The sequence below is a fragment of the Macaca fascicularis genome, chromosome 1, assembly GCF_037993035.2.
Source record: "Macaca fascicularis isolate 582-1 chromosome 1, T2T-MFA8v1.1".
In the NCBI taxonomy this organism is placed as follows: Eukaryota; Metazoa; Chordata; class Mammalia; order Primates; family Cercopithecidae; genus Macaca; species Macaca fascicularis.
The window spans coordinates 61,589,932-61,604,290 of NC_088375.1; the positions used below are offsets into that span (position 1 = coordinate 61,589,932).

Genomic DNA, 14,359 nt, shown 5'->3' on the forward strand with positions numbered 1-14,359 from the left:
TGATCTTCAAAGTTTGGAACACTTTGGGTAGCTCTTAGGGATGAACTTGTTCAGCTTCTGAGACAGATGTGTGACAAGTAAGACTGCAACTGATCTTCAGAAGAGCCCTGAGAACAGGAGATCACCAGCAGCCAGGAGCTGTGAAAGGTCACCTTTGGGGAGCAGGGGTCCTGCTAAGCCAGCATAACCTCTATTCTTAAGGTAGTGCCCAGAGAAGAGGTTCCCAAAACATGAAACAGACCAGCTCCATCAAAATCACCTGAAAGCTCCATCAAATTCACCTGCAAAGCATTGACATCCAAAGCCTGCCCCCTCTGCACCCTCCACCCACTGAATCAGAAGAGGGTCCCGGAGATCTGCATTTGACTCTAAAAGGCAACCTCCAGTGCTCCTTAACTTGCTTAGAAAACACTGTAAAACTGAAGACTTGTAAAACTCTAAGTGTCTCAGAAACCCAGGGTGAAGAATCACAAGTTCTCTACTACCCTGCCCCATTTTTAATCACACTCATCACAGACCACAGAGCACCTGGCAAACCCAGGGAACGGTGGGTTAAAGATATGTTTTCTTCTAGCAGATTAAGAGCTGAGCAGCGTTTCCTGTGCCCTGTGCTTCATTAGCACATTGGTGGTGTCGTTTCCGGTGACTGACTCTCTGTTTCCATTCTGGCAAAGTGGTTTGCTCTTTTCACTCTGCTTTGGGTGTTGAAGGAAGATGAGCTTCTCACGGAGCCTCTCCTGAGCCTCTTGGCAGTTTCCCCCTCTGTGCCCCTCACATTTCCACCAGAAGGCAGAGGCCATAGATTCTCCCTGAGCCACCTCACTTGGAAGCACCACGTCCGGATGAGATTGCACCTCCTGCAGCGGGCATTAGCCACGTCCAGGTAGAACCAAACCTGTTGCTTTTGTATGTTGGGTCAACTTGGCCTGACATTTCAGAGGTAGACACAAGATAGGCAGTTTGTTGTGGGGGTGGGGAGAAGTGGCAGACATGCTGGCTAACTGATTATGATTAAGAGAAACTTAGAAGCTGAAACCAGAGAGCATCTCAAAGGTTCCTGATACAATGGATGGTGTCACTCCAACCCTTTCGACAATCAGAGGAAGGACCTTGGAGTCCAGCACTCTGCATGTGACTCCCCGCAGCCTGGACAGGTGAGTGACTCAGGGTGGTGAGCTCCACCCTGCCCTGATTTAGGCAGAAGGTCCTAGTCCACACTTAGGAGCTTCTTACACAGCAGTGCTGTCTCCTCTCAATACCCAGGCTCGGGTCTACTAAGACCACCAAACTCTAGGCTTGGAGGCATTTGCTCAGGGGTGCTAGGGGGAAAGGAAGGTATTGAGGAAAGAAAGAAGATATTTGGTAGAGGAAAAACTGTGGTAACACTGGTCCTTAAAGCTAGTTGCTTAGACTGGTTGGATTTCTCACCTCTCAGAGGCCCTGAACCCTATTGTCAGTCTTTCCCAGGTGTCACCATGACAGAAATGAAAGGCTGAGTTTTCCAAGGATGTGTGTTGAGATCCAAAAACTTGTCATGAATAAAATGTAGTGATAAATATAATAAAGATATGTCTTTTTTTTTTTTTTTTTTTTTTTGAGACGGAGTCTGGCTCTGTCACCCAGGCTGGAGTGCAGTGGCGCGATCTCGGCTCACTGCAAGCTCCGCCTCCCGGGTTTACGCCATTCTCCTGTCTCAGCCTCCCGAGTAGCTGGGACTACAGGCGCCCGCCACCTCGCCCGGCTAGTTTTTTGTATTTTTTAGTAGAGACGGGGTTTCACCGTGTTAGCCAGATGGTCTCGATCTCCTGACCTCGTGATCTGCCCGTCTCGGCCTCCCAAAGTGCTGGGATTACAGGCTTGAGCCACCGCGCCCGGCCATAAAGATATGTCTTTAGGATGTAAAATCTTAGAGGACTAATCGTGGGTATAAATTACTGCTACTACTTTCAATCTCATACAAACAAAATTAAAAATCCACCCACAGTTGAAACTTTAAAAACATTGGTAGCTGACCAGGTACGGTGGCTCACTCCTGTAACCCCAGCGCTTTGGGAGGCCGGGGGCGGCTGGGGCAGATCACCTGAGGTCAGGAGTTCAAGACCAGCCTGGCCAACATGGTGAAACCTCGTCCCTACTAAAAATACAAAAATTAGCCAGGGGTGCTAGCGCGCTCCTATAGTCCCAGCTACTCGGGAGGCTGATGCAGGAGAATTGCTTGAACCCGGGAAAGAGGTAGCAGTGAGCCGACATCATGCCATTGCACTCCAGCCTGGGCAACAAAAGCGAAACTCTGTCTCAAAAAATAAAATAAAATTGCAGTTGTCTGGGAAAATAAATGTTATTACCATGGCAAACACATGTCACTTGCAGGTAGACATGAGTATCGATGAGCAATGAATTCACAAAAATCAGAAGCCTGAAGCATCCCTCCAAAACTATTTCTTCATTTATTTTTATTTATTTCTTTTTTTTTTTTTTTTTTTTTGAGACGGAGTCTCGCTCTGTCGCCCAGACTGGAGTGCAGTGGCGCGATCTCGGCTCACTGCAAGCTCCGCCTCCCGGGTTCACGCCATTCTCCTGCCTCAGCCTCCCGAGTAGCTGGGACTACAGGCGCCCGCCACCATGCCCGGCTAATTTCTTTTTGTATTTTTAGTAGAGACGGGGTTTCACCGTGTTAGCCAGGATGGTCTCGATCTCCTGACCTCGTGATCCACCCGCCTCGGCCTCCCAAAGTGCTGGGATTACAGGCTTGAGCCACCGCGCCCGGCCTATTTTTATTTATTTCTAATTGGCAAATCAAAATTGTATATATTTATCATGATAGCCTGTTGTTTTGAAATATGTACACATTGTACAATAGCTACATTAAACTAATTAAGATACACATTACTTCACAATTTTCTTTTGTGGTGAGAATACTTAAAATTTCTCAGCAATTTTCAAGAATATGACACATTTTTATTAACTATAGTCATCAACACTTTTTTTGTTTTGTTTTGTTTTTTTATTTATTTTTTTTTTTAGACGGAGTCTCGCTCTGTCGCCCAGGCTGGAGTGCAGTGGTGTGATCTCTGCTCACTGCAACCTCTGCCTCCCAGGTTCAAGCTATTCTCCTGCCTCAGACTCCCCAGTAGCTGGGATTACAGGCATGCACCACCACCCCCGGCTAACTTTTTTGTATTTTTGGTAGAGACAGGGTTTCTCCATGTTGGTCAGGCTGGTCTCGAACTCCCTACCTCAGGTAATCCACCCATCTTGGCCTCCCAAAGTGCTGGGATTACAGGCATGAGCCACCGCGTCTGGTCCATCAATACATTTTTATTGACTATAGGCATCATGTTATACAACAGATCCCTTTAATTTATTCTTTCTCTCTAACTGATATTTTGTATCCTTTGACCAACCTCTCTGCAACCCCTCCCTGATAACCACCATTCTACTCTCCACCTTTTTTTTTGAGACAAAGTTTCACTCTTGTTGCCCAGGCTAGAGTGCAATGGCACAGTCTTGGCTCACTGCAACCTCCACCTCCCAGGTTCAAGCGATTCTCCTGCCTCAGCCTCCCCAGTAGCTGGGCTTACAGGCATGAGTCACCACACCTGGCTAATTTTGTATTTTCAGTAGAGTCGGGGTTTCTCCATGTTGGTCAGGCTGGTCTCGAACTCCGACCTCAGGTGATCTGCCTGCCTTGGCCTCCCAAAGTGCTGGGATTACAGGTGTGAGCCACTGTGCCCGGCCTCTACTCTCCACTTCTATGAGTTTAGCTTTCCACTCCACATGAGTGAGATCACCTGGTTTTGTCTTTTTGTTCCCTGGTTTATTTCATTTAACATAATGACCTCTAGGTTCACTCATGTGGTCGAAAATGACAGGATTCCCTTCTTTCTTTTTTTTTTTTTTTTTTTGAGACGGAGTCTTGCTCTGTCGCCCAGCTGGAGTGCAGTGGCCGGATCTCAGCTCACTGCAAGCTCCACCTCCCGGGTTCACGCCATTCTCCTGCCTCAGCCTCCCGAGTAGCTGGGACTACAGGCTCCCGCCACCTCGCCCAGCTAGTTTTTTTTGTATTTTTTAGTAGAGACGGGGTTTCACCGTGTTAGCCAGGATGGTCTCGATCTCCTGACCTCGTGATCCACCCGTCTCGGCCTCCCAAAGTGCTGGGATTACAGGCTTGAGCCACCGCGCCTGGCCTAGGATTCCCTTCTTTCTTAAAGGCTGACTAGTATTCCATTGAGTATATATACCACATTTTTTCATCCATTCATCCATTGATGGACACTTAGGTTAATTCCATATTTTGACTATTGTGAATAATGCTGCAATGAACATGGGAGTGTAGACATGTCTTTCAAATATGATTTCATTTCCTTCAGATATATACCCAGTGGTGAGATTATTGGATTATATGGCTCGTATGGTAGTTCTTTTCTTTTTTTGAGAGAAAGTCTCACTCTGTCGCCCAGGCTGGAGTGCAATGGCACAATCTCGGCTCACTGCACCTCCGCCTCCCGGGTTCAAGAGATTCTCCTGTCTCAGCGTCCTGAGTAGCTGGGAAAACATGCGTGTGCTGCCACGCCCAGCTAATTTTTTTCTGTATTTTCAGTAGAGACAGGGTTTTACCATGTCGGCCAGGCTGGTCTCAAACTCCTGACCTCAGGTGATCTGCCTGCCTCGGCCTCCCAAAGTGCTGGGATTACAGATGTGAGCCACCACGCCCTGCCTTGGTAGTTCTATTTTTAATTTTTGAAGAACCTCCATAGTGTTTTCCATAACGGCTGTACTACACTTAAAACTATTTCTATGTTAGTTCATTTATTTATTAATTCAGTCATTCATTCATTTAACAAATATTCATCAGGGCCCTACAAAGTACCAAGCACTATTTAAGGCACTAGGTGAACAGGATAAACAAGTCCATAACTACTGGAAGCTTATAGTCAAAGGGGAGAGTCAAATAAAGAACAGAGCTGAATGTGGTGGCTCATGCCTATAATCCAAGCACTTTGGTAGGCCAAGGCAGGAGGATCAGTTGAGCCCAGGAGTTCAAAACCCAGCCTGGGCAACATATGGAGACCCTGTCTCAATGTTGTTGTTGTTGTTGTTGTTTGGTTTTTTTGTTTTTTTTAAATAAAAAAAAATGATAAACAGATAAGCATATGAATGTATAGTATCAATCAATCAGGCTGGGCGTGGTGGCTCATGCCTGTAATCTCAGCACTTTGGGAGGCCGAGGCAGGCAGATCACCTGAGGTCAGGAGTTCGAGACCAGCCTGACCAATATGATGAAACCCCATCTCTACTAAAAATACAAAAAGTAGCCAGGCGTGGTGGTGCACACCTGTAGTCCCAGCTGCTCGGGAGGCTGAGGCAGAAGAATTGCTTGAACCTGGGAGGGGAAGGTTGCGGTGAGCCGAGATTGTGCCACTGCACTCCAGTCTGGGAAACAAAAGCGAAATTCCATCTCAAAAAAAAGATACATCAATCAGTCATCAGTGATATGAAGAAAAAATGGAGCACAGCAAGGGGACTGCAAGTAATAGGGTGTGGCCATAGAAGACCTGTCTGAGGAGATGACATTTGACATTTCAGAAGAGACCTGAATGAGAGGGACTCAGTCATGCAGACAGCTGGGAGAGGAAGGTTCCTGGGAGAGGGAGTGGCAGGTCTGACACAGAACTGTGCTTTGCGTGGGCAAGGGATCCTGGTAGTCAAAGTCAGAGGGAACGTGGTAGGAAATAAGGTCAGAGGTAGGCAGAGGCCAGATCATATTGTGCCATAAAGTCGTCACTGAGGAAGGACTATAGACTTTATTCTAAGTTACTCGAAGCCACGGAGAGTGACGAGCAGTGGAGGGATGTGATCTGACTTACTGTTTAGAATTATCACACTGGTTTTTGCGTGAAGATAGTATGTTGGGGCCAAGAGTTAAAGCAAGGAAACCAATCAGGAACGTTATTACAAAGATTCCTGTGAAACACAGTGGCTTAGACCCAAGTGGTGGCAACAGAGGAGCAAGAGGTGGTTGGGTTTGGGGTAAATGCCCAGGGTAATGCAGACAGAATCTATTGGTTGACTGGAAGTGGGGCATGAAAGAAAAAGAGCTCCAAGTCAAGAATGGCTCCAAGGTTTTTGACTAAGTCACTAGATGATGGGAAACACGTGGGGAGTAGCAGGTTTATGTGGGGAGATGTTTTGGTTTGAGATGTCTGTTAGGCAGCTAGTTAGAAATGCCCACTAGAAACTTGGATAGGCTGGGTGCGGTGGCTCACGCCTGTACCCAGCACTTTGGGAGCCTGAGGCGGGCAGATCATTTGATGTCAGGAGTTCAAGACCAGCCTGGCTAACATGGTGAAATCCTATCTCTACTAAAAATACAAAAAAAAAAAAAAAAAAAAAAATTAGCCTGGCATGGTGGCGGGTGTCTATAGTCCTGGCTACTCAGGAGACGGAGGCAGGAGAATCGCTTGAACCTGGGAGGCAGAGGTTGCAGTGAGCCGAGATCATGCCACTGCACTCCAGCCTGAGCAACAGAGCGAGACTCTGTCTGAAAGAAAGAAAGAAAGAAAGAAAGAAAGAAAGAAAGAAAGAAAGAAAGAAAGAAAGAAAGAAAGAAAGAAAGTTGTATAAATAACCCTAAAACTCAAGGGGAGAAAAACCTTCCCTGTTAAATGCCCTGGTTTCTAATAATTGGGGGTAGCACGTCAGTTCCTGAGTCCTGCTGTAACTTCAGTTGGCAGCTTTCTATTGCATTAGGCATAGCCATCTGGAGTTGTAATCATCTGGACGCATTTCAACACCCAAGCAAAACTGAGCAGTGACGCCAGCCCTGCCAGGGAATTGCAAGGTAGCACAGAACGTGAATTGGTTAAACTCCACACAACAGCGTGTTGCTTGGAGACCAGCTCCACAAATTGGTGCCGGGGGTTATTCAAGTTCATGCAAGATGGACTCTGTCACAGAGCCACTCCCTAATTGTAAATTGGCTAATCCTCTCCTCCAAGCAAGCCAGGAAGGCCACGAGTAGGGAATGAGAAAGGGCAAGGCCAAATGACTGACTTTGCAGGTTTGGAGGACAGTGTGGCAGAGTGGAAAGAGCACAGTCTTTGGACGCAAACAGACCTAGATTCACATTTCTTCTCTGCTCCTTCCTACCTAGGTGATCTCTGACTTGTTACTTTACCTTTCTGAATCTAAAGCTCAGGTTACTTGGACACAAAGTGAGATAGGATTGTTGTAAAGATTAAATAAGTTTCACGGGCCGGGCGTGGTGGCTCATGCCTGTAATCCCAGCACTTTGGGAGGCCAAGGCAGGCGGATCACAAGGTCAAGCGACAGGGACCATCCTGGCCAATGTGGTGAAACCCCATCTCTACTAAAAAGACAAAAATTAGCTGGGCGTCGTGGCACGTGCCTGTAATCCCAGCTACTCTGGAGGCTGAGGCAGGAAAATCACTTGAACCCAGGAGGCGGAGGTTGCAGTGAGCTGAGATCGTGCCACTGCACTCCAGCCTGAGCGACAGAGAAAGACTCCACCTAAAATAAAAAATAAAAGAAAGAAAGAAAGGAAGAAAGGAAGAAAGAAAGGATGGATGGAAGGAAGGAAGGAAGGAAGGAAGGAAGGAAGGAAGGAAAAAGGAAAGAAAAGAAGAAAGGAAGAAAGGAAGAAAGGAAGGAAGGAAGGAAGAAAGGAAGAAAGGAGGTTACATTTCACATGCGAACCCCTGGCACCCGGTAGGCATTTGAAAAGAACAGTTCCCTTCTCCCCTGTCCAAGTTCCCTCTCTTCATAAAGCCAATATTCAGAGAGAACCCTCTCTTCCACCGCACCCCACCTGGGCTTTCTTTCACTCGGCTCCAATTCCAAATCTTCAGGCTCTAACTCCTGAAGGAAATGTCTCCTCCAGCCTCCCCACCCTCCTACAGCTAGCACATGGCATTTGATTGTTTTTCTAGAAATAAAGACCAGATCAGCAACATCTTTTCTGGGTTCGCGGGACTCCTTGCCATCCTCCTGGTCGTTGCAGTTTTCTGCATCCTGTGGAACTGGAATAAACGGAAGAAGCGTGAGTCCCTTGTTTGTCCTGAGTTTAGACATAGTAGGATTAATAATCTAGCCTGGAATGTAAAGCCCAGCTTATTTACCAGGGATAAACTATTGGCCTGGAGAGTCCTCAGTTCTTACCTGATACACTGGTCATTGCCTCACTCAAGATCCTGAACTGTGGCTCCAAAGGCCCAGTGCTGATGGAGTTCTCCTGGGAAAGTCATTGCCCTGGTGCCCCTGTGTCCAGTTTCCTCTTTACTTTCTGTCCATCAAGTCCCCTATTCCTCTCACTCAAATGAAAATTCAAATAGGAATCCCCTATTCCTCTCACTCAAATGAAAACTCAAATCTGAAAGTGTATTTTTGTGAGAACTGGCAAGGATGGGGAGCATTTCCAGGGGCCATCTCATTCCCATGAGTTCCTTCACTCTGTGTAGCTGACCCCTGCCTTGACTCCCATCTCTCTCATTGCCTTGCAGGGCAAGTTCCTTACCTCCGAGTTACCGTCATGCCCTTGCTGACTCTGCCACAAAACAGACAAAGAGCCAAAAATATTTATGACATCTTGCCTTGGCGACAGGAAGACCTGGGTAGGTTTTTCCTTCTAATCTATGGAGTCCAGATGTTCAAACTTCCACTCCCAGAATGTGCCTCTCACCCTCCAGAAGCAACTTTCTCTAAGTTCTCAAACCTGTTTGCCCTTCAGAGAGTATCAGGGAGAATGGGATAGACAGACCGTCAGCTGCAACTCCGGGGGAACCTGGAGGGCTCCAAAGAGGGAGCAGAGGGTCATCTGGGCTGGGAGTTTTGTTTTTTCTTAATATTAAGGCAACAGAAGAAAGCCAAGTGTGTCCAGGCATGGGGAGACACAAAGGAGGAGAACTCAGTGCCAGCATCACAGGCAGAGGAGGGGCGGGGAGGAGGTTCTCCCACAGGACCGTGTTTCTCAGCCTCCCAATCCCCGTGATAGCATCCGCCAATGCCACAGAAGCTGAGGGGCTTCCGGTTCTCAGAGTGTCATCCCCATAGCTCTGACCTCAGAACACAGGAGAACACAGGACCCAAGGCTGGAAATTCCAGACACCATACAAACCCAGTTCATCCATGATGCAGGGATTATTTGGGCTGAAGCACTCAGAGGACTGGCTATCTTCAGAATTTGTTCTCTGTCCTTTCAGGGAGACATGAGTCAAGGAGTATGCGCATTTTCAGTACTGAGAGCCTCCTCTCCAGAAATTCTGAGAGCCCTGAGCATGTGGTAAGAGTCATGCTTCTCGGGAGAATGACATGTCTCTGGCAGAAGAACTGAGGGGAAAGAGTTATAGGGCTTGGATCTGGTCTCACTGCAAACAAACAGCATGTCCTTTGGCGCTCGCCCTGCGGTCCTATTAATAAATTGGGAAGACTAGCCTCAGGACCTCCCTATACCCAAAAAGAAAAATTAAGGACAGAGGCAAGTGCTTGGAATTTTAAAAAGGGCACCAGGGTACAGATATTCAAGTGCACAATGTCAGAACTGAAACTGATTGGTATGTATAGATGTAGTTTTTTTTTTTTTTTTAGATGGAGTCTTGCTCTCCCACCCAGGCTGGAGTGCAGTGGTGTGATCTTGGCTCACTGCAACTTCTGCTTCCCAGGTTCAAGCGGTTCTCCTGCCTCAGCCTCCCAAGTAGCTGGGATTATAGGCATGTGCCACCACGTCCAGCTGATTTCTGTATTTTTAGTAGAGATAGGTTTTCACTATGTTGGCCAGGATGGTCTCGATCTCTTGACCTTGTGATCTGCCCACGTTGGCTTCCCAAAGTGCTGGGATTACAGGCATGAGTCACCGTGCCCAGCCATTTTTTTTTTTTCCCTCACTCCAACCTCTGCTTCCTGGGCTCAAGCGATCCTCCTACTCCAGTCCCCCAAGTAGCTGGGACCACAGGCACACACCACCACGCCTGGCCAGCTTTCGTATTTTGTGTAGAGATGGGGTTTCACCATATTGCCCAGGCTGGTCTCAAACACCTGAGCTCAAGCAATCTGCCCACCTTGGCCTCCCAAAGTGCTGAGATTACAGGTGTGAGCCACCATGCCCTGCCAATTGATTATTTTAACAAAGACATGACAACATGCTTATTCAAATGAATGTCGCTCCCTTCAAAGTAATCATCTCAGGAGGGTATGCAAATATTCCAACAATGCCATTGGTGCTCAAAACACACTTACGACCCTGCTTTGGATATTACTTCCAGGGCTTATGTCAATTATTTCAATTACCCTCAGGAGCAGAAATGTCTGTAAGTCATTCAGCACTGTAGCTGATGTAGAAAGTGTTTGATCAAATGAGGTTGTTACAAGACCAACAGGTTTGTGTGTCTGCTGCCTGGTAACACAACATACACTGTCTCTACTAAAAATACAAAAGAATTAGCCAGGCGGTGGTAGGAGGCACCTGTAATCCCAGCTACTCAGGAGGCTGAGGCCGGAGAATCGATTGAACACGGGAGGCAGAGATTGCAGTGAGCTGAGATCGCTCCACTGAACTCCAGCTTGGGCAACAAGAGCGAAACTCCCTCTCAAAAACAAAAATAAAAACAAACTTACGATGTAAATATTATGATAATCTTCATTTTATAAATTGGGAAATGAAAACACCGAGAGACTAGGTCAGGTGCTCATACTCACTTGGCACAAAGTGGTGAGGCTAGGATTTGTACCTTTAGTCTAAGCCTCACCTTTAGCCACTACGTTGCACTGCCTCTCAACGGGCTCTTTGGTTGATAATACTTTCGTCCCACCCGTTCCCCACCCCCCAAATTGATTCCCATACTGTGGCCAAAAACCAGTTGCAATTTATCATCACATTTGCACTGTTGCTCTTCTTAAACTCACCCCTCTTCCCTTATACCTACCTGGCATGTAGAGCCTTGCAGTTCGGGACCCTGATTTAGAGATTTTCTTCGAGGTGGAGAGCCAAGTGAACTATGCCAGTGGTATTTGCCAAGAAGAAAGGCTTTGTCCATATTTCTGCTTGCATCTGATTGCTGGCTTCCTTTTCTTCCTCATAGCCCTCCCAAGCAGGCAATGCCTTCCAGGAGCATAGAGCCCACGTCCATGCCGTGGAGTACGCAGTAGGTATCTATGATAATGCCATGGTCCCCCAGATGTGTGACAGCCTCACTCCCTCAGCACGCTGCATCAATGTCAGAGCTTCCAGAGACTGCACAAGCATTTCTTCAGAGGATTCACATGAGTATGTCAATGTCCCCACAGCAGAAGAGATTGCTGAGACTCTAGCTTCTACCAAAAGCCCTTCCAGAAATCTCTTTGTTCTTCCCAGTGCCCAGAAGCTGGAGTTTACTGAGGAAAGAGATGAGGGCTGTGCAGATGCTGGTGACTGCACCAGTTTGTATTCTCCAGAAACTGAGGACAGTGATTCACTCAGCAATGGAGAAGGTTCTTCTCAGACCTCAAATGACTATGTCAACATGACAGGGTTGGATCTCGGTGCCATCCAGGAGAGGCAGCTCTGGGTGACTTTTCAGTGCTGCAGAGACTATGAAAATGTTCCAGCAGCAGATCCCAGTGGAAGCCAGCAGCAGGCTGAGAAAGATGTGCCATCCTCAAACATAGGTCATGTTGAGGACAAGACAGATGATCCAGGGACCCACGTCCGATGTGTCAAAAGGACATCCCTTGCTTCAGGGGATTATGCAGACTTTCAGCCATTCACACAGAGTGAGAACAGTCAGATGAAACATAGAGAAGAGATGTCAAATGAGGACTCCAATGACTATGAGAATGTGCTAACTGCCCAGTTAGGAGGCAGGGACTCTGAGCAGGGGCCTGGTACTCAGCTCCTTCCTGATGAATGAAGACCCAGATACCCAGCCGTAAAGCCACATCAAGTAGTCTATCTTATGGGATAGATTGGTGCAGACCCGTGATCACCTTAGTGCTTCAGTGGATTCACTGGTTAGATTAAAAAGAGGCTGAGATGAGCAGGGAACTAAGAGGCCACACAAAAGCAGAGGTTTGGGAATTCCAGAAGGGAATTCTTCTCAAGCAGTGTGTAGTTATCTCCTGCACCAGCCTAAGAACGTTTGCTGAAACTGCTTCCTAGAACTGTGAGGAAAGCAGGAAAGTCGTGCACAGTACTCTAAGATTATTAACTTCATTAATACCAACAGGCTGCAAAGCAGGAGTATAGATTATTGTATAATCCAGGTAGAGGTCAAAAGGAAGGAAGTAGTTGGAGTGGAGTGAGGTGGACAATTTCCATTTTAAAGAGTATAGGCAGGCCAGGTGCAGTGGCTCATGCCTGTAATCCCAGCACTTTGGTAGGCCGAGGAGGGCAGATCACTTGATGCCAGGAGTTCTAGACCAGCCTGGACAACATGGCCCTTCTTTACAAAAAATACAAAAATTAGCCGGGTGTGGTGGTGTGCCTCTGTAATCCCAGCTACTCAGGAGGCTGAAGCAGGAGAATCACTTGAGCTGGGGAGGTTGAGGTTGCAGCAAGCTGAGATTGTGCCACTGTACTCCAGCCTGGTGACAGAGCAAGAGTCACTCTCAAAAAAAAAAGTGTGGGCGGCCGGGCGCGGTGGCTCAAGCCTGTAATCCCAGCACTTTGGGAGGCCGAGACGGGCGGATCACGAGGTCAGGAGATCGAGACCATCCTGGCTAATATGGTGAAACCCCGTCTCTACTAAAAATACAAAAAACTAGCCGGGCGAGGTGGTGGGCGCCTGTAGTCCCAGCTACTCGGGAGGCTGAGGCAGGAGAATGGCGTAAACCCGGGAGGCGGAGCTTGCAGTGAGCTGAGATCCGGCCACTGCACTCCAGCCTGGGCGACAAAGCGAGACTCCGTCTCAAAAAAAAAAAAAAAAAAAAGTGTGGGCAACCAAATGTAGGTGAGGATGCAGAAGAATAGGAACCCTCACTGGTCACTGATGGGATTGCAAAGCATCAGGGCCACTTTGAAAAACTGTTAAGCCTTTTCTTATAAGCATAACTTATCATATGGCCCAGCCATTTCACTACTAGAAATTGACCGAAGTGAACTGAAAACTTTTGTTCACACAAAAACTCACACATGATTGTTTATAGCAGCTTCATTCATAATTACCAAAAACTAGAAATAATCCACATATCCTTCAACGGGTGATTGGATAAACTGTTGATATCCATTCCTTGAGTTTATCCATACTCAGCAGTAAAAAATGAACTCTTGGTTCACACAATAATATAGACGTATCTTAAATCCATTTTGCTAAGTGAAAGAAGCCAGGCCTAAAAGTCTAGACGCTGTGCAATTCTATTTATATGACATTCTGGAAAAGCCAAAACTATAGGGATGAAGAACAGATCAGTTGTTGCCAGGTTTGGAAAAAGGAGGGAAGTTTGCTACAAATGGGCTGCAAAGGGAATTTTTAGGCTGATGGAGCTGTTCTGTATGGTACCGTGTGGTGGATACCTGACTATATCCATTTGCAAACACAAGAACTATACACATGGCTGGGTGCGGTGGCTCACACCTGTAATCCCAGCACTCTGGGGGGCCGAGGCAGGTGGAACATTAGGTCAGGAGATCGAGACTGTCCTGGACAACATGGTGAAACCCTGTCTCTACTAAAAATACAAAAATTATCCTGGCATGGTGGTGTGCGCCTGTAGTCCCAGCTACTCAGGAGGCTGAGGCAGGAGAATCACTTGAACCTGGGAGGCAGAGGTTGCAGTGAGCCGAGATCGCGTCACTGCACTCCAGCCTGGGCGATAGAGCAAGACTGTCTTTAAAAAAAAAAAAAAAAACTATACACTAGACAAAGGGGCTTTATATGCAAATTTTAAATTTTAAAAAATGAACAGACTGTCAAGGGAACCCAGGATGTCAAATTGTGGCAAAGGAATCTAATTGTATTATAAATGTATGATATCAACTAACTGAAAGGGATGGAGAAAAAAAGAACTGACAATTAAAGTTGGAAAACAATGTTTTGACTTGTAACTGTAGATAAGGACACAAAGAACTACATACAAAAACTGCACTCTGGTTGGTAAATTTGTATCTCACAGAGGCATGGCTTAGCAATTCTGTAACTACTTATATATATATATTTGGGTTAAATAAGTCAAACTATTGTAGATAAGGACAGGCAGGTTAGTGTAAGAATTGAATTGCAGGACACCCAACTGGTGTCCAGAAAGCTGGAAAATTGGTCGGCTGTTGGGGAAAAACCCCACCATTTGGTGTCAGAAGTGTTGTGAGTGAAAACAGACCATTACTCCACCAAGTGGCCAGCATTTAAATTCATGCCACACAGAGGGAACCATG

General features: G+C 46.8%; 1 protein-coding gene across 5 annotated transcripts; it reads left to right on the plus strand.

The window, feature by feature from the left end:
• Positions 1–689: 689 nt before the first annotated feature.
• Positions 690–12,451, plus strand: LAX1 (lymphocyte transmembrane adaptor 1). 5 transcript variants are annotated; one of them, XM_005540499.5, is made up of 6 exons: positions 690–883; positions 1,017–1,154; positions 7,950–8,059; positions 8,520–8,630; positions 9,219–9,298; positions 11,094–12,451. In XM_005540499.5, exons 2-6 carry the CDS (start codon positions 1,066–1,068, stop codon positions 11,898–11,900), a joined length of 1,197 nt encoding a protein of 398 aa, XP_005540556.1. In that variant the 5' UTR covers positions 690–883; positions 1,017–1,065; the 3' UTR covers positions 11,901–12,451. The 5 variants fall into 5 exon arrangements, with proteins under 5 accessions (XP_005540556.1, XP_005540555.1, XP_005540558.1 ...); XM_005540498.5 differs by having other exon boundaries at positions 690–1,154; XM_005540501.5 differs by lacking the exon at positions 1,017–1,154.
• The last annotated feature ends 1,908 nt before the right edge of the window (positions 12,452–14,359 follow it).

Excerpts from the sequence above, each read along its gene's own strand:
- LAX1 (XM_005540498.5), top strand. The coding sequence starts at position 1,066 with ATGGATGGTGTCACTCCAACCCTTTCGACAATCAGAGGAAGGACCTTG. Across the intron at positions 1,155-7,949 it reads ACTCCCCGCAGCCTGGACAG|AAATAAAGACCAGATCAGCA; the intron begins GTGAGTGACTCA and ends TTGTTTTTCTAG. Across the intron at positions 9,299-11,093 it reads CTGAGAGCCCTGAGCATGTG|CCCTCCCAAGCAGGCAATGC; the intron begins GTAAGAGTCATG and ends TCTTCCTCATAG.